The sequence below is a fragment of the Danio rerio genome, chromosome 10 (genome assembly GCF_049306965.1).
Source record: "Danio rerio strain Tuebingen ecotype United States chromosome 10, GRCz12tu, whole genome shotgun sequence".
In the NCBI taxonomy this organism is placed as follows: Eukaryota; Metazoa; Chordata; class Actinopteri; order Cypriniformes; family Danionidae; genus Danio; species Danio rerio.
In genome coordinates this window covers 27357267-27378504 of record NC_133185.1, presented here as the reverse complement: position 1 = coordinate 27378504, position 21238 = coordinate 27357267, and the positions used below count along the sequence as shown (strand labels likewise).

Below are 21238 nucleotides of genomic sequence, written 5' to 3'. Positions count from 1 at the left end.
AATAATAATAATAAATGTTTTGCATTGGCCCAATCGGCAATGGCCGGCTGGTTTTGAGATGGGCCGACCCAATCAGAGGTTACGCGGCCGTAATCAAAATCTGGCAAGAATGTCAAAAAAACAGTGAGTGCAACACAAGCTACTTGTCAGAGATGGACCGTAAAAAAGGAAAGGCGGTGCCGAAAAGCTCAAAGAAAGCAAATGATGCCAAATGCATAAAATTAACTGAAATAGTCTTGAAAGGGGGCAGAGCAATGGGTAGCGCTGTCTCCTCACAGCAAGAAGGTCAATGGTTCGAGCCTCGGCTGGGTCAGTTGGTGTTTCTGTGTGGAGTTTGCATGTTCGCGTGGTTTTCCTCCCAGTTTCCCTCACAAAACACAAAATAAATATTTATTACATATGGTACTGCTTATATTATTTCCCCATCTGTACACCAATAAAAGTAGTTAATGTGCATGTCCATGGATGGGGCTGTGTCGGTGTGGTAATGTGGGCTGGTTTGGCTATATTGCCAGGGGTGATTTTTAGTCCCAGTCCACCCTTGCTTCTAAATAAGCTTTCTAATGTACAAATCATCTTAACATCATGAGTAGACCTCATAGAACAGTACAAAACAACTGAAAAAAAAGTCAGTTCAAGAGCCCTTTAAAGAGCTGGGTGTCATTTGTTTAGAAATCTAAAAGCCTGCAGTTGTGTTTCTAAAGTATGCATCATTTGAGGAGTGAAGCAAAGCGGTAGTGACACCATGACATATTCAGCAAGAAGAACCTGCACAGGAACACATTAGAGCACACAAGTGGACATGTCGCAGGCTCAAAATCTCATAACGGTGTCTGCCAGACAAGATGTTCGCGGCTACATGGACTACCACACACCAGAGATACTTTTAATTTCCACGAATTGCTGCTATTTGTTTGTTTTGTTTTATTTACTACAGGACACATGCCTTTTCTGAGTCCTTTATCGTACATCTAACGGCAGGACCAAAGATCTTTTTAGGGTTCAGCAGAGTTCATCATGCAGCCTCAACAAAGTCACTATAAGATATGCTTCCATCTAGAGGACAAACCTGGAAGTTTGACTGAAACTGTAATACTTAGACACCCTTTTGAAAGAAAGAAACAGGCCTGTCAGTATATGTTTAATAACCTTTTTAATGTTGTCCAGTTCAGATACACAACATACAGTGTGTAGTAGCCTGTATAGGAAACAGAAATATGAATTTCAATCTTTCGACCCGTTGCGGTCATACAGTCCCCACATCTCAAGCCTTTTTTTAACGTTGCTGAAATTCAATAAAATGAAACTCAACAGGTGCAAGTCTTTTTTTGGCGACCAAGCATTAATACTCAACAGTTGTGTTTCTCAGTATTTTTTTCTTCATTTTTTTGTTTAATCCTCTATAATACATAGGCAACCCAGACAAAAAGTATCACCACGTATATCTGGTGAGAGTGTGCTTTATATGTCTGTCAGTTGCCGGTAGATTCATCATCTTTCTCTCCCCTTTATTTTGTAGAAAAATATGAACTGTTTAAATTCTCTACTTTGAAATATATGCAGCTCAAATTCACAAACAAAAATCCCACCCCCAGTCCGACAAATCTCCAATGGTTTGGGTAACATTAAATTTCTAAGAACTCACAACCAGGTAAGAGAAAACAAACACCCCACAGTGTCATTTAGTCCACTGAAGCGTGATGAAGAACACCCAGGAGAATGACTCAAACAGCAGGCCTCTCCAAAAAAAAACAAAACCAAAAACCCAAACGGGGCTGATTTTCCATCCTACGAGCTCGTATGAAGAATAAAATAAGCATCTTCTTCATATAGACTTTCTCATTTAGCTCTCTCCAACAAAATATTCTGATCGGTCCCACCCTCCTTTTCCAAACGAAACAAAATCAGATGCAGCCAGCGACTCTTTTGTCCGCCGCATTGTTGGGTCTTGCAGCAAATTTGAATTCCAAATGCAATTATTCTCACCAAGTGCGCTCATTCTTGACTCAACGTATCCTGTAACGTGGATTTGCTTCCCTCAACATTCATTACGTTTTAATGTCTTTCGTTAAAAAGAAAGCTTTATATTTAAATCTTTAAATGAAAAAAATCGATAAGGGTCTTCAGAATCGCGGGTGGAGGGATGTGATTGGCTGAATGAGCTTGCACCTGCTTTTTTTGTTTGTTTGTTTTTTTTTTTTTTTTACAGTGGATACGTTTGGCTGTGAGCCCAACAATAAACAAAATATTTACAAAGACCATGTCATCTCTTACACTTATAAAAATGTACAGTTTGCATCTTGTATATTTTTTTTTCGCTCATGGCATGACAGAAAGTGGCCTTGTGTGTTTTTCATCCACCCACCAAACAAGAAACTCCAAAAACAAGACGACGAAAGAACGCAAAATGGATGGCAATGAGATTGGCTTGCTTGCGTTATGTATTGTGAATGTATATTTAAGTGTCGTGAGGAATAAAGCCTCGTCCACAGTAGCGCAATATGTTTCGTTTTCAACCGCCACCAAGTCAATATTCAGAATGCATTTGTAGGCCACATCTGTCCTGTTCCTCACACACACACACTTACACACACACACACACACACACACACACACACACACACACACACACACACACACACACACACACACACACACACACACACACACACACACACTTACACACAGATGAATGCAAACCACCCGATTCCTCCCGCCAGATCGTTCTCGGCACCCTGAAAGAGAGATTTTGGAAAAGAAAAACACATTGAGAGGTGAGAAGTTGAACCTGGAGGTCTTACAGGGACTTGTGACAGGGCATATAACAAGATGTCCGCCTGATGACAAGTGAGCTCAAACTGAGATAATCACTCAAAGGTCAGTGTCAGTGAAGGGGAAGAATGTTCTGGACACGTCATGAGCTCTCTTGGGCTCTGGATAAAAGAGAGAGACGGGCAGACTCCAGCTGTGCGGGAACGGACGCAGGTGTTGATCCCGTCGCTCTGGATGTCCAACTCAGCAGAGTTCGAGTCTTTACAGAGAAACTGAGAGAGAGACACAGTGAACGTTCCTTAACTCAGTGTGGCATAATGTTACTACAGAGGACTATACGATCGGAGATAAAAAAAAAAAAAAAAAGGAGGGGATCGTGGATCTGATCAGTCCTTCTCCGGGAGATGAGCTCTGTCGTACCACTTCCGTAATTATAAATGAAAAAAAAAAGAAGGAAAATATTTATCCTTTTATTATCGTCAAGAATCAGTTTCATTTCCGGATATGAGCATGTATCTACAGAGGGAAAAGAATCTCCAAATGAAGTGCACAAAGTAGAGCTGATGTAAAAAAAACAACAAAAAAAAAAAAAAGAGACAGAGAGAAAGAGAGAGAGGAAGAGAGACTGTTGCAGAAAAAGACAACAACAATTAAAAGACAAAGAAAGAAGAGTCTTGAATCTCAGATGTCCTTTTTCCTCTTAAAAAATAAATCATGCAAATTTCCCAAAGCGCAATCAGGATATAAATTGAATTATTATATATCTTTACTTTTTATATAGATATTGGTTGTGTTGTTCATTTCTCCCCATAGGCAAATAACAGTGACAGTGCAAAACAAAAAGCAAAAGTGAACAGAAAAAACAAAAGAGAAACAAAAGTAAAGAAAACTAATTTGGCACTTTTTTTTTCTTCTAATTTCTGCAAATTCCTTGAATAAATCCAGTTCAGGCGATTCTCTCCACGTCCGTCCGCGAGACTGCGTCTGATTGGACGATGATCACAGTACTTGGCACAAGAATGCTGGTAAAAATTAGATAGTAGAATCTTTTTTCATTCATAGCCTTATAAGGTTATCAATAATACATATCTTACATGTATGTTCTCTTGATTTATAAAACAGTCCGAAGTAGGAAAAACTGTTCTTTTTGGGGACTAGAAACAGCTACAGAAGAGCAGAAGACTGCTGGGAAGAAGAAAAGAAAAAAGAAAGAAAGAGAAAGAAAGACGGTAATGTATGCGAGTAAAAAAGAAACAAAATCAAACTTTAGGGAGGGGATAGCTGCTGCACTCAGAGGGGAAAATGGCCAACGTTTGCTTTTCCACCCAAAACTTTCTCCACTGCTCATACCAAGAACGAGAAGAGCAGGAAGAGTAAAACAAGAAAGAAGGAGAGAGAAAGAAAGAGAGTGTGTTGGGAGTGGACTTAAAAAGAATGTGAGCGGTGAGTTGGACAGTATCCATGTAGAGCACCACTCTTAGTACTTGAGGTTTGTGTTCCTATGTTTTTGGGGGACCTGGTCCCCTCAAGGGGTTACTATACTCGCGTGGTGGAGTGCTGATGGGGCAGGGCGTTGTTGCTGTGTCCCGCACTTGGTGCCGGAGCAGGGGGGTACGTGTTGAAGGCATGGAGGGGCTGCATGCCAGTGATGGTGCTGGGGATCATGGAAAGTGTGTTAGCCGTCATGAGAGGCACATCCTCAGGTGCCCGCCGTAGAGCCAAAGTGTAATCCGGCGGGCACACAGGTGGTCTCAGGGGCTCCAGGTCGCCGTGGAGACCACGTGTTGGAAGGGGTGTGCCATGGTCAAGCTCTACCCTCTGCTGCTTCATCTGCAAGGACATTAGCTCCTCCTCCTGACTCAGTGCAAGGTCATTATGGGGTGGACCTCCCACTATCCCAACACCTGGCACTGCCCCACGCTGGGGAGAGAGGCGGCGATGCCGGCGTTGCAGAAGCTCATGCCGTTTGTCGCGTTTGTAGTACAATGCGGCAAATGCCAGCACATTGAGGAAGAGCAACGATGCACCCACTGCCACCGTCACACTCAGCTCAGTCGAGTAGTCCCGTGTATTGCTTGGAAAGGGAAAGCGTTCAGGAGGGTGCTCAGAACCTTCAAGGTCCGGGTCAGGCGGGTAGGTTGAGACCGTGGGGTGGCGAGTAGAGCGCGTACCGGGGCTCTGGGCTGTGCCCTTCCAACCAGGCCGGTGCGGGGCTCCTGGTGGCAGTTGCGTGGTGTAGGTGGGGATCTCATCATGGATGGTATGGAGGTGAGGAACCAACTCAAGCCAGAAGGCAACTTTGTTGGCACGGTAATTGTCCCGGATTCGAGGCTTCAACCCAATGTGGAGGTACTGCTTATCTTTAGAGCTGAACTTGGTCCAGATAACTTCTTCAAAGCGATTGGGCTTAGTATGGATGAACTTGGTATCTTGCGGCACTGGAATGTTCGGATCACTGGAAAAATAAAATAAACAAAGTGAGAAGGAAATAAAAGCACAAGAGAAAAAGATTCACATTTGTACATTTGAAGAGTTCAGCTGCACATACCTTTAAGTGCCATATACTGAGCATTTTTCACAGGCTCATGTGTATCGGTTCAGTAATTTCACATTTCTGGCAAAGAATAGGTTCTTGTCGTTGATTTTAAAGTGAAATAACTGAACATAAACATAGGAGTCTGAAAAATGCTAATTTTAGAATCAAATTTCTGAAGGCACTTTCAGGAGGCATTTGCATTTGAACATTTATATTCTGGTGTAATCAAGTAAGACGTTTTTGGACAGTTTAAATTCTCACCCTGTCTTAGCAAAGTTTGTCCAGTACGTCATCACCACAGCACTGAGCATGATATCGTTCTTTGAGAAGTTGCAGGGAAACAGTTCTGTGGCACCCACCATGGGAACACCAAACACATAGGGGATCTCGTCACCATGTGCTGCATCTGCCCACTCGGGTCGTGCTTCCGTCTGGCAGTGGTGGTGGAATGTATAAAAATAAACGGGGGACTGGAACTCAGCATGGAGTTTAGCTGTGGCCACTGCTGGCGCCACCCATTGATGGTCCGTGAAAAGTGCAAGTAGAGTTTTACGCCGCATATCACCGTTGTCACGATCAGCCCAATCAGTATACATAAACTTTATAGTCTCCCGCAATATGTCTTTACCTAATAAAGGACAGAAAAAGACAAAAGGAGAAAGATAAATGTTGGATGTTGAAAGACAGAGTAGGTTGTCATACAAAGGAGGGCACCTTGACCGATTAAAGAAGACAGTGAGACAGAAGCACCCAAGGTGAGGGGTAAAATTAGACTGAGGAACAGTTGCTGAGAGAATGTGCAGATGTGTATATCAGTGTTGCCAACAGTAATCCTTATGATTGTTTACATTAGCCTCATTTTGAATTCAACTACACATCCAAACAAGTAAATGAACAGCATTCCTCATTGGTGGCTGTAAATTCATTGTTGGCAATGGCAGATCAGACTCCTAATACTTGATAATATATTGTATATGTGTGTAAGCATGCATCATTGAAGCTTACCCTCTGGGTATCCATATAGGTTGTCTACAAAGTTGGAAATGGTGTAGTCAAAGGAAGCAGCTGAAATTCCTTCCTCGCCCTCATTGTCATCCACAAATTTCAGCCCTTCACCTTGGTTCACCCCCAACAGGATGTCGTAGTTCAGGAACTCCCCCTGAGGACATCACAGAAATGTCACCCACAGTACACACTTTCGCTAAGGAACTGTCATGGTTAGACTCTGGCAGAACTCTAATCTCATGGACCCCGCAGTGTTCAACATCACACCTGCTGCATGAGGATCTCGGGGTCATCAGGGACCACATCTCCATCCACCACTGGTCCAAATGCAATGTGGTATCGGGCAGGTTGGACATCCTGATCCACCAGCTCCCTGTAGCTTTTCCTTCGTAGACAGTCAACCAGATCTGCAGTGTCACTGTAACTGCAGCCCACCTTCTTGGCCAGGATCTTGGTGTACATCAGGGGCCGGTAGTTCACTGACCAACTGGATATGGCAGAGCCGCTCTGCGCAATGGCCCTCTGGAACAAACCTAAAACCGGGATCAGTTACAAGACAATGAGTAAGAGATGTCAGGGAGCTGGCTGTAATGTGAGTGAGTCAATGTGGAGAGATTGTGTGACACATGACCATGAGCAAAATAAAGACACCGGATCTCTTTTTTTTTACCACAAAAGGCTAGGTCAGTGAAATTTTAAATGTTTTTACATTGACTTTAAATAGTCAGTTTCAGTCAAGCGAAACCTAAATGCCTCCAACTGAAAAAAAAAAAAAAATGTGCAAAAACTTGGCTCCCACTTTAGGATCTAATTGTTTTACCTTTGGAAATAGGTTTCAGATTCACACTGTAAACACAGATTCCATCTGTTCGTGACATTATCCTGATTAAAATCAAAATCTCAATGTTGTTCAGGAAAAACGTGATAGGTTTCTTTTGTCCATATCGCACAGCCCTACTTCAGACTAGAATACATCATGAAAAATATTCTGCTGACTGGGCCATGATACTCTTCAAGCCAAATCGAAGGACAGACTGCTGTGATATAGTTTCCGACAAAATTAGACAAAGACAATGTTTGTTTTGGAGTTTGCATTACTTCAGGGAATGTCAATATTATCTGCATTTTGTCTCTCAGCCTGAAGATGTCGCTATCTTTTGAGTTGCTTCACAAAACTGAAAAACAGACAGATGATCATGGCAGAAGGTAACTGTAGCCAGCACAGGAAAAATTAAATAGTGGAGGTATTTCATGTTCAACGGCAATGATGTTCAAGTCACCATAACCCATATCATTTGTAAGTCGTGCCTGCAAGGACTAAAACATCGCCACACCTACGCACTACACATGAAAACAAATGGATTAGCAATGGTCACTTTGCCGCATCTAGTGTAGACAGCTTCCAGCTATTGCAGCGTCACATAACAGTGTACATCTGGTGTAAACATTATTATCTGCTCTACTGTTAATGTAAATGAGTATTCCATTCATTCAGCTGAGTAAGAGGGTTTCAGACCAGCATTTATATTTAAATCAATAGTTCACCCAAAAATCAAAATGACCTCTTAATTTACTCACCGCCGGCCATTCTCTGTGTGTTTTTGTGTCAGATGCCCCTGTTTTTTTTTTTTGTCAGATGAACACAGAGTACTTTTAAAATTTCATCATATGTTTTTCTCACTGTAGAACGATGTAGGATAGTGTTTTATTGTGAAGCTTGTTTGTCTGAATAACAGTTGAGAACCAGGTTAGTAACTGTACTGCAGTGTTAGTAACTGTACCGTGAACCAGATTTCTGGCGGCAGCTGCGATCGGACACTATTCCAAAGTTGGCAACCCAGGGGTGTTATATACTGTACCAAAAAGTTGAGGACCGGGGGCGGGTGAAATAACGGGAGATTTCCAGGAGAAATAACAAACTAAGAGGGCGGCGGGAAATGCGTCTGAAATTTGGGAGACTCCTGGGAAAAATGGGAGTGTTGGCAGGTATGATTCATACACCACCAGGCAGTTAACTAATGTCTTAAAAATCGATGTATGTGTTGAACATAGGGTCATTCTGAAAACATAGCCCTATGTATAAATATATTTCTGGAGATTGCAAATTATGTAGCCCGAGCTACGTATGGCTGCATTTCATTTTTAAAATGAATGCTACAGGGCAGTATGATGCTGTTCCTTTTCATGCTTACCAGCTGTCTGCTTACATCCGTGTGGAAGGCTTTCCCACTGTTACCAGTTTGTCCAGCTAGCTCGCCATGTATATCAGCAGACTTGAAACGCAGAGAGGATTTGACAATGGGGTTAGAGTCCGGTGAATAACGGTTCCAAAAAGTGGGTTAGACAAAAACAGAATTTGAAAAATAAAATAAACAAGTAAATAACAGGGTGAGAATGTAGTAAAATCGGAAACATGGTAAAAAGTCAGGCGAGGGCTTTTCTTTTTCTGGATTGCTTTTGAAAATCGTCGGGTGGGTTTAGGGAAGTGGGTGGCCGGGTCAGTCTGTGCTTTTGAAAACATTATTGTTTGGGTTTAGGGAAGGGGGAGGGTGGGGTAATTGGTCGGTTGGTCAGCCAGTCAGTCATTTAGTCAATTAACAGCAGCCTCTGATGGGTTTATATGAGAACAGCAGGTGCAAATGGCACTCGTGAGAGAAATTTGAGATCTGAAAAGCAGCAGCAGCCTCCGGTGGATTTGTGAAAACAAAATCTGCAAAACAACATAGCTCCTGGGACGTATTTGGCGCTCTCCAGAAATATATATATAGAGGTACGTTTTCAGAATGAACCTGTGTTGTACATGTTTTTGTAAAAAATTATCAGAATAAAAAAACATTTATTACAAACTCCAATGACTGGCTCCAGTGGCTGACAGCACGTTATGTGTGACTGATACAACACAAGATAGGTAGACACATGTATGTGGCATTGTAAGAAAAATATATACTGTAAAATATTTTACAGTAATGCCAAACCAACCTGTTTTGTTTTTTGTTGTTGTTTTCTGTAGTGAACAAACCTGTGGTAAGTGGTTCCTGCGAGGTGCATCTATTTCTGTAGTTTTCCAATAAGAATATGTCATATATAATATGTCGTATGGAATTTGACCGTTGCCGATTTGAGTTTACAATTTAAAACTTTGACATATTTAAGTTACAAAAACACATAGATCTGCTTCATAAGAGTTAACAACCTGGTGGCGTATGGGTAAGTGTGACGATGAATTTATGAACATTTGAAAGTTTCAAAATAAAAAGCCACTATACAAAGCTGGGATAAAATTTTAAAGTTAAAAAGTCATATACACCACGGATGGCAGAAGGGCGGGTAAATTATGGTGTAATATTAACTTTGGTTTAAACAGTTTAACCCAGGCTCATTATGAAAACGTACCGCTTATACATTTCTAGAGAGAGCTAAATACGTTTTTTTGCAGTTTTTGTTCGCAAATCCACCAGAGGCTGCTGTGAAGTCTGCTGTGCTTTTTCAGATCTCAAATTTCTCTCAAGAGTTCCATTCACACCTGCTGTTCTCGCTAAATATACCAGAGGCTGCTGTCAGCTGACTAACTGACTTACTGAACGACTGACTGACTGATCTACTGACCCACCCTCCTCCTTCCCTGAACCCAACCAATAGTGTTTTCAAAAGCAGTGATTGATCCGCCCACCCACTTCCCTAAACCCAACTGACATTTTTAAAAAAGCAATCCAGAAAAAGAAAAGTGCTCACTTGATTTTTACCACAATTTGATATGTCACCCTGTTATTTACTTGTTTATTTTATTTTTTGGCTTCTGTTTTTGTATTACTTGCTTTCTGGAACCATTCTTCACCAGACTTGAACCTTTTCATCATGTTCAAATCCTCTCTGCATCTAAAGTCTACTAACGTACATGACGAGCTAACAAGACAAACTGGTAACAGCGGGAAAGCCGCCCATACTGAGGTAAGCGGTTAGCTGGTAAACGCGAAAAGGAATGATAGCAGTTTAAAAAGTGAAATGCAGCCATACATACTTCTGGCTACATCATTCACAATCTCCAGAGATGTGTGTCAGGGGACGTTTTCAGAATGAGCCTATGTTGAAACTATTCCTTTAAAAAGGGATCCAAAGCAAACAATTGCTAATAAATACTGAATCAACTCAAAATCGAATTGAAGGCATATGAATCCAATCAAATAGTCAAATTGGTCACAATACTCAGCCCAGGTAGAAATGTTGAGCTGTTCTTCAATGGTGTGTAACCAACACACAAACCGAACTTGGCAGTGTTGGAAAATGCTCTGGATAAGCATGAGGAAACCATCTTGGCTTTCAGAACCCTGCTGCACCGTTATGTAAAGTGTCCCACGGTTTTCATCTGCAGATTCTATTATTAATTATTAAAATGTTTCCCCCACCCCCTCAGTCACACTCACACACTCACATTCACACACTATACTCTATTACAAGACCCCCCAGCTCCAGTTCCCTATGAAATCAATTAAGAATCAGCTCAGCTGCAGTCCAACACTTCTGCATCACACACACACATAGCTGTACACGCTGCTCATTATAAATTTGTCTCACATCCCTCCATTTTTATCACACAGCACTCATTATAAACTGGCATCAAATGCAGACGCACGTGTGATCTCGAGATAGCGGTGTAAAGCAGTCTCACACACACACACACACAAACTAACACACACTGCAAGGCAGTGCCAAAAATCAGGCTCACTTTCACAGAGTCACACAAGATTTTTCTTTTTGTTTCACGTGAGAACATGCAAACGTTGTAATGTGTATACTGTATAAATAGATCTGGATTCAAAACAGGCATCATAAAATGAGTCTGTTTTAAAAAGTGACCTTCCTTTAGATGATTATCATGTCAACAAACCTTCAGAATGATGGGACAGGATGAGAAGATTGACGCAAGAGGCTCCAGCGCCGGAGCCAAAAATGGTGATTCTCTCCGGGTCTCCTCCGAAGTGCCCGATGTTCTCATTGAGCCAACGCAGGGCTTGAATCTGGTCCAGTAGCCCATAATTCCCTTTCGCAGACTGATCTCCTGAGCTTAGAAAACCTGTGGAGAGCGAGAGAGTCAGACCGGAGATAAGATAACAGACATGGTAGAACAAAGGTATAAAAAGAGCATGATCAATACATGTTGACCAAGATCAAGCACTCAGAGGCCGAGTAGAGCAAAGTGTGTTGCTACAATAAAAGAAGAGATGAACAAAACTACAGCTTTAATTAGACTTGTTTGTGTGGAACTTCCTGCTCCTACTTGGAATGATTTCTGTTAATGTGTACATAAGACTTGAATTTGTGATGAATAACATAATCTGATGGATGACCTACTGGATGCGCTGAGAATGATATCCCACAATGTAATATTATAATGAACTGAATGTCAAGTCTTTTCCCCAGAAGAGCAAAAATGTGTCTGAAATTGAGCCTGTTTACCAAAGAATAATGAAACAGTAGAATTTGTCAATGTATAATGCACAATGACAGTTAGTGTTTTTGAAAGAATCTTTTTAATTGAATGACTCATATAACATGTGAATGATTTAGTGAATGAATGAACATGAGCTACGCACATAAGCTACACCATGAGCAATACGTGACTCATGTCATGTTCATTTATTCATTACAGGAACGGCCTGTACAACTGTCATGTAAAGTTAAAATGTTATTGAATGCATAACAAAAATATATAATTAATCATTATTTGCCGCACAGTATACAACAAGTGCGATGTTCACATTTTTTTGACAGGATCTTTTAAGTGAATGATTCAGTGACTGGGTTAGATGGACATGACACTGAGTCATTGCTCTCCAGATTGTGTTGTAGCCTACAGATATGGTGAATGATAGAACGAGCGAATGTGTCAGAGCTGATTCAAAAAATTTAAACCAACTCACTGCTAGTTTACAAATCTAGTTATTATGAACAAGACTACTAACTCACTGGTAATGTAGCACATACAAATGGGTAACTGATCAACAGATTCAAATTATTCTATTGTAATATCATAAGTCTAATTATAATAAACATATATAAAGTCATAAGTAAACAAATGAACTGATTCAAAAGATTCAAAATCAACCCACTGGTAGAGCATGAATCTATTTATAATGAACGTGAACATGTCCCTGTTGATTTGAAGAATCAGAAATTTAACAAATGAACAGAATCAAAAGATTCCAAAAACACCATTGCTATTACAATGTATTTATAATAAACATAAGTCACTCAGTTGTGATGTAGACTGAAGTAGTGATTTAAATGAGCAAATGAATCAGAACTGATTCAAAAGACTTAAATCAAAACCTTCCTTGTTTATAAATCTATTTATGCAAAACTTCTCACTGGCAATATAGAATACAGGAACAGTTACTGAACAGATAAGCAAAAGAATCAAAATGGATTCAAAAGATTCAAATTACTCTATAGCTAGTTCATGAATAGATTTATAATAAACTAAAACAAGTTACAGTTGATGTAACCTACAGGAACTATTACTGAATAAATGAATGAATGAATCTGAACTGATTCAAAAGATTCAAATCACTCTATCGCTAGTTCATGAATCTATTTATAATTAACCAAAACAAGTTACTATGAATACATGAATGAATGAATCTGAATTAATTTAAATGATTCAAATCCCTCCACTGTTAATTTATAATTCTATTTATAATGGACCAAAACAATTCAGTTACTATTGATGTAGCCTGTAAAAACAATGAACTAATAAATAAACAAATGAGTACGAATTGATTCAAAAGATGCAAATCACCTCACTGCTAGTTCATAAATATATTTAGAATGAGCAAAACAACTCACTGACAATATAGTCTACATGAACAGTTACTGATCAAATGAGCAAAAGAATCAAAAGGGATTCAAAAGATTCAAATTACTCTATTGCGAGTTCATGAATAGATATATAATGAACCAAAACAAGTTACTATTGATGTAACCTACAGGAACTATTACTGAATAAATGAACAAATAAATCTGAATTGATTATAAAGATCCAAATCCCTTTATTGCTAGTTTATGATTCTATTCATAATGGACCCAAACAAGTCAGTTACTATTCAGTTGAGTGCTTGGTCAGTTTCTTAGCCTGTAAGAACAATGAACTAATAACTGAAAAAATTAATATGAATTGATTCAAAAGATTTAAATCACCTCACTGCTAGTTCATAAATCTATTTGGAATGAACAAAAACAAGTCACTTACCAATGATGTAGCCTATAGACTGAATAAAATGGAACAAGTGATTTAAATGTACAAATGAATCAGAACTTACTCAAAAAGATTTAGAATAACCCTTTGATCATAAATATATTTATAATGAACCAAAACTATCAACATTAACATTTACAGAACAAATGAGCTAATGAATCAGAACTCTTTGCCAGTGTTGGGTTGCAACTGGAAGGGCATCTGCTGCGTAAAAAATATGCTGGATAAGGTGGCGGTTCATTCCGCTGTGGTGACCACAGAATAATAAAGAGACTAAGCCGAAAAGAAAATGAATGAATGAATGAATCAGAACTGATTCAAACAATCTAAATCCCCTCATTCTAAACCTATAAAATATAAATCTATTTAAAATGAACATGAAGAGTCAACAGATCAAATTGTGAGTGAACAAATGAGCAAAATGACTTAAATCATTTGAATTAATCCATCCCTAGTTCATACATCCATTTCTAATAACTCAAAAACATATGTCTTCCATTACCGTGCTATGAAAGCTTCAACAGAACATATTTTCGCTCTGAACCTCAGGGGTGCTGGGTGGTTTGATGCATTAACAGTTATCACTGCTGGTGAGAGGAGCTTTATTATCATCTTGTCAAGCCTGTCTTTATGATGGCTAGCGCCGATTAGCCAGTTTAGACATTCAGACCATTGTTCTCTGGTTAAAAAAACTCCATCAAATACTCACATACACATATATACTTAAAAATAGGATGGCCGCATATAGTCCCATTATGGACCTCTACTGATAATACATGCTATAGTGCTCATTAAAATGGCCCGCATGAGGCTGTGGAGTCACGGTGTAAATGAGAACTAAAGAGCTTACGTAAGACTGCCTATTTTACTATTCCAACTGAACTGGAGATGCACTGAAAACATGGAAATGTGGGGAATTTCAAACATATTTCACACGTCTAAGAAAGCACTCTTCAGACTCTGAAAGATAGGCTTCCTCTGGAATATTCAAAGAAATGGGGAAAACACACAAGGGACAAAAATAGACCCGTACTTAAAAGCTCTGTGCCCTCGGACTCAATATAAGAGTCAGTATATTTGTCTGTGTGTGTGTGTGTGTGTGTGTGTATGTTTTAGCATGTCAAAGAAACAGAGGATGAGTAGAGGAAATTACAAACTCCTTTGTTGATTTCTGAATATTCAAATTAAATGGAATAAAAAGGAATGAACTCAATGTTGTAGCAACACTAGCAGACTCCCAACAACACACGGCTCATTTGACATTGCATGCTATATTCCTTCAAAAAGAGCATACAGATTACACGTGAATTAAATGTGTGATGTGAAGAACAGCAGAACATTTTTTCAAATAAAATCCCACTTGACCTCTTATAATATTAAATTTAATTTCCAATTTCCTATAGTGGGGATCCAGGCTTTTTGACATATTTGAAAAAAAGTAAGACAATAGTTACTTTCCCTGGTAATTATCAATGTTGTACTAGTTCAGGGGTCACCAACCTTTTCGAAACAGAGAGCTACTACTTGGGTACAGATTAATGTGAAGGTTTACCAGTTTGATACACACTTCTCAAATAACAAACTTGCTCAATTTACTTTTAATTATATGTTATTGTTTTTAAATAATGATATTTATCTATGTGAAGAAACTGATCATGTTAATGAGTTCTCACAATAGTTGTCAACAATGATTTAACAGAGAAATATCAATACTATAGAAATATCAATAAATATGGAACACTTTTTTTTCATAAATCTTTGCAAGTTTACATAAAAAAAAAACTTCTACAATATTTTCATTAGCCATTAACAATTTTTAACAAATCCCCCACTACAATGTACCATGTTTGTCAATCAGTTGTGTAACAGAGTTTACTAAAATTATCACCAAATCTACAGCATTATAATATAGCCAACACTCTTCTAACCATTGTAGTTGCCCCAAGTTGGACATTGGGGTTAATGGATATAATATTTGTTCTAGTCTTTAAGCACAGTTTTGCTTTCCTGTTTGAAAATCCTTGTTTTTTTCTAGTAAAAAATGTGTAGCTCTAATTGAGTCTTAAGTTGCTTTTTTTTTCTAACCGGTCTTGTGAAAAAAAGACACGCTGTCCGGAGGGTAGTTAGCATGGTAACGTTAGCTTGCGTGACACATTCTGAAAGATCTCTCAACATTGTGCAGCTTTGCCTTCGCCAAATAAGGTAAAAAAAGAACTCTTCCTCCTATTCACTGTGAAAATGATTTGTTTTTTTCTTTTTTTGCCAAGTTTTAAAATCATCTCCTCCCCTTTACAGCACCCACAACCATTGCTGTGGAGACCAGCTTGCTCTAATATAATAATTTTATAAGCAACTTTGTCATTTTCAAATTTACATCAATGCAAGTGTAACTGAAAATGAATAACTACAAAAAATATTAGATGCAGCTTACTGGTAAGTGGTGCTTTGGAGAGCTATGTTGGTGACCCCTGTGCTGGTTACTGAAAATTATAGTAACTCATTACAGTTACTTCATTCACAAAGTAACTCAATTACTTTATCGATTACTTACACCAAAAAGTAATGCATTACTGTTAAAAGTCATTTGAGTTACTTTTCCAAAGAACATTTTAATGCTCCCCTTAATACCCTTATAGCGTCACTTCAGTGCTGCATGGAACATGCACTGTTGATCAGCTTTACTGTTTTAATTCATTGGCATCTCAAAGCTAAAACACAAGAAAAACTTAAACAAAAAGTCATTTTTACACGCTAATTTATTTAAATCAGACCAGCAGCACAAAAAAATAAATCACAAGGTGATAAACCAGCTGAATAATATATTTAGGAACAAAAAAACAAAAACTAAAGTGACTTCAGCATCATAAAAGTTTATATTTAACACTTAAACATGTTCCTTCTCAGCTTGAGTATGAAAATAACAACAATATAAAACAAACACAAAACCTTTATGAAACAAATAAATGAAGGTATAATCTATATTATCATTCAGAATCCATTTGGTTAAACTCAGAATTCAAACACTGCTATTATTTTAAACTAACCACAAATGAATGTGGTATATCAACAACTTATGGACAATAAGCTGTGTATATTCAAAGTACAAAATCTGCTGTAGTATATCAGCTATAAAAATATGTTTAAAGAGCCCATATTATGGGTTTTTGAAAATGCCCTACCATGTAGTGTGTAACAGCTCTAAGTGAAGTGAAATATCCAGCTAAGGCTTAAATCTGTAAGAGTACAGTGTTTAAAACTGTTGATTCATCTATAAAAGAGTCGACTCATAGTGCTTCAAACGAGTCATCTTGATACCGAGTCATTAGGTGTTTCGCCATGATGTACTAACGAAACCAAGATATTCACGTGCACTAGCAAACCCGGGAGATTTGAAACCTGCGGCCCTGCCCTTTAACACAGAAACCCACACACACACACAAACAAACACACACACACACACAAACATGCCGGTCGATTGAAGTCACACTGCAGATGGAAATTATTGAGTCTCTACCCAAAGATGAAACCTCAGCATGCCCAGCTTTAAGCAGTTGGAAACTACTGGAAACTTCTGGAAACTACATGCTACATAAAATACTTTGTTTGTTAAAGGAAGGTTTAGTAAAGGCTCCTCCATTTTTCAAGTGTAAGTATATGCGATTAAAGTTGTTGCCTCGTTTACTCTAGCTTGCAAATGTATTTAGTTGTGATTTGTTACTTGTAACCGCGTGTACTATATCAGGTTAACTTGCTATACTCTCATATCGCGTGCAAAGCCACGTTAAAAACGTGGCGCGTGCCGCTTTGTTTACGTTCCTGTGGAGGAGGGTAATGTGTGTGTGTGTGTGTGTATGTGTATGCGTGATGTCATCTGGAGGAGGGTTATGTGTGTGTGTGTGTAGATGCGTGCGCGAGGACGAGGGCAATAAGTGTGTGTGTGTGTGTGTGTCTGTGAAAAGAGCAGAATGTGACAAACTAGGAGATCTCCTCGCCAGTTCTTGGGAGTTTTTGCTCAATAAAATAATTAGTCGTCTGTATTTTCAAGTCCATCGTCTGTATTTACTTTCATCCACTGGCAGCTAAAATCCACACCTTACACTATCGAGCATGTATGCACTGTGGCTAATTCTATTTTGCTGATTAACGTTAGCTGCTGGGCATTTCACTCTGTCTGTCGCATAAACGCAACAGACTGTCATCAGTCCAATCAGCGCAGATTTGCTTCGCGCTAAGGAGGGGTTTGGGAACAAATGAATCACTGGACGATTTATATGGGAGTCGCTGGGATAATTAGGTAAAAAATAAATGCAGATTATAAGACCATGAAAGTGTTTTTTGACCTTGCATGCATATTAAACTGTTGTTGGAGACCCTTACAACCAAAATATGACCCTATAATGACCCTATGTATAATATGGGCTCTTTAACAATAAAAAATAAATCACATTTTTCTGAGCAATACAGCATTATAAATTTTAAATAACATGCTTTGAAATGTGTCACTGTGTCTACTAAACTAATCAATTTTTTATACAGAAAACAAATGTGTGCTTATTTATTTGAAACAACAAACATAGTAGTATTAGTAATAGTAATTAAAAATTGAAACGTTAAGAGTCTCTCATTGTCTTGCGTGCATTATGTAACGCATTACTAGTGAATCGTTATTGTCCAACACTGGTAATTAGTTCATTTTATAATTGTAACTAACTATAATACCGAACTAAATACTGATAAGTAAGCACTGTCCCCTACATATTATGATCTAAAAAACAAACAAAATAAAAAAAATCTAAAAGCATTAGCCTGTTCCTAACAACATGAGACTCAGTATGCACTGTATACTACATACCAGTTAAAAATAACATAAAAATAATAGCATACTCCTAACAACACACACTAAATTTTATATGAACGACAGGCTTCCTCTGGATTATTCAATGAAATAAGGAAAACATATAAGTGATAAAAATAGACCCGTACTTAAAAGCTCCATAACCTCAGACCCAATATAAGAGCCAGTGTGTGTGTGTGTTTTAGCATGTGAAACAAACTAAGAGGCACGAGTAGAGGAAAAGACAAACTGCCATGTTGTTTTCAGGAGTCAGACCTCAACGTAATATATCATACTCAAAATATTCTACACCCAATTACATAATCCTCACTATGAACTGTAAACTACATATTATTATTTTAAAGAAGCATACAAAATAATGTGAACTAGCATATTCTAAAACAACACAGTGGCTGTGTGCGAAACTGCCTATTACTTAAGTATGCACTACATTCAAATTTGAGTTTACTACAGAAACGCTACATAACTATGTACTACATTCGAATATAAGTTTACTACAGAACCGCTACAAAAGTATGTTCTATATAGTATGAATGAAAGTAGTATGGAGGGAATTAGTATGTACACCTGCCATTTGTCATTATCGTGTGACCTACCTGCGTCAGTTACGTCAATTCCATTGAATGCACATTACAGAATCTTGCCGGAAGAGGTAGGTTGTGTGGGTACTTCTTGCCTACTGTTTTTTAAATACTATGAATTTGGATTTTAAGTATGGGTCTATTTTTATCACTTATATGTTGTCTTTCCCATTTCTTTAAATATAATCCAGTGCAATCCTATCTTTAATATAAAATTTAGTATATGCTACATGCAGTTCTGTTGGTTGGTAGAACAATTTTCATGTTATTTTACATGCTATTTTTGTAGGTATGTAGTATACTGTTTTTAAGGTACTATATATAGTATGTAAGTATGCTCTTTCAGATGCAGCCATTGCAATGAATGTAAAATTTACTAGATTTTATGTAAAAAAAAAATCCTTTTTTGGATTATTCAAAGTTTATTGAAACACACAAATTATAAAAATAGAATCGTACTTAAAAGCTTTGTGCCCTCAGATCTAATGTAACAGCCAGTGTGTGTGTGAGTAGAGGAAAAGACAAACTGCCAAATTCTTTTCATGGGTCAGACCTGAGAAGTGGCTTCAATATTGCAATAAAATGGTAAAAAAAAATGAACATCAGCGTACATCACCATCAGTTTGCACTGTACACTACATACATTTTTAAAAATAACAAGCAAAATAATATATTGCAATAGAAAACAAAATAATGTGAATCTGAATAAATACTAGCATCATCTTAACTACATACTGCTAATTAAGCACTACATACTATTGAAAATATTAGCCTACTCTAGTCTAACTACATAATCCTCAGATGCACTGTAATGTACACTACATAGTACTATTTTTAAAAAAATATGATGCAAAATAAAATATTGCAAAAAAAAAAAAGTCCCACAAGCCTACTTATTTATTTATTCATTCACTTTCTTTTTTATCTTAGTCCCTTTATTAATCTTGGCTTGCCACTGCAGAATGAACCGCCAACTTATCCAGCATATGTTTTACGCAGCGGATGCCCTTCCAGCTGCAACCCATCACTGGGAAACACCCATACATTATCATTCACAGATATACACTATGGACAATTTAGCTTACCCAATTGACCTCTACCGCATGTTTTTGGATTGTGGGGGAAACCGGAGAACCCGGAGGAAATCCACACAAACACGGAGAGAACATGCAAACTCCACACAAAAATGCCAACTGACCCAGCCGAGGCTTGACCCAGCTTGCTATGAGGCGAGAGCGCAACCCACTGCGCCACCACGTCGCCCAAGCCTACTTATAAGAACATAATTTTCAGTAAGTCCTGTACACTAAATACCATTTTAAAAATAGCCTACAAAATAATGTGAATTGCAAAAAGAAACGTTTGCGTTACCGTTTAATTTGAGGCAGATTTTGCCAGATCATCTTGCCTTGCCTTGCCTTTGAATAGCGGTATGTGTTTTAATTAATCTGGCAATAACTTTTTGTGTTCACATTTTTGGTGAATACCTGCATGTGTGTGTGTGTGTGTGTGTATGTGTGTGTGTGTGTGAGAAGAGAGAGAGAGAGAATATGAATCAGAATGGGAATCAGAGTGAATGAGCAAAGCTGTGTTGATTGTGTGCACGTATGGTTGTGTGTGCATATATATATATATATATATATATATATATATATATATATATATATATATATAGGCGTCACGGTCACAGTAACCTTTATTTCATGGTTTTGTTTCAGGTTTGTAAATTATTCACTTTCAAATCTCTGACCCTTACTACATACTACTCAGTATGTACAGTATTTGCATTTTTTTAAATACCATGCAAAATAAAATCTTGCCTTAAAAAAAGAACACTATAGCAGACTCCTGACAACATACTGCTCAGTATATGCTTTATTACACTGTATCCTAAAATGCAACGTGACACGTGAAAATTGTTTTTTTTTTCGTGTTAAAACGGGTTTTTGTCCTAAATATCAGTGATGGTGACTCACAAAACTTAACGTATTTTAGAAACAATTTTGTCATGGCAAAACAGCATATTCTACTATGATTACCTGAGGCACAGTTTATGTGCTTTATCCAGTGCTAAATGCTACCAATGTGAGTTTAAATATTAATATATGTGACATTTATTGCCAGATAGTTCACCTCAGATCAGTTTGGAAATAAAATTCAGAACTGTGATAGTCACTCAAACCACATCTGTCACTCTGCCTATGTACATTTAATACATTTAAATATATATATGTGTT

The 21238-nt window shown here is 38.1% G+C and overlaps 1 protein-coding gene across 8 annotated transcripts in view; it reads right to left on the bottom strand.

The window, feature by feature from the left end:
* Positions 1-1136: 1136 nt before the first annotated feature.
* Positions 1137-21238, bottom strand: part of nlgn2b (neuroligin 2b) — a 346267-nt gene continuing 326165 nt past the window's right edge. For 7 of the 8 annotated variants that reach the window (XM_073913415.1, XM_073913416.1, XM_073913417.1 and 4 more), the window contains 5 exons: positions 11199-11384; positions 6581-6846; positions 6314-6467; positions 5570-5936; positions 1137-5227 (listed from right to left, as the gene is read on the bottom strand). In XM_073913415.1, coding sequence (XP_073769516.1) covers positions 4309-5227; positions 5570-5936; positions 6314-6467; positions 6581-6846; positions 11199-11384 — 1892 coding nt within the window. In that variant the 3' untranslated portion in view covers positions 1137-4308. 8 annotated transcript variants of the gene reach the window in all.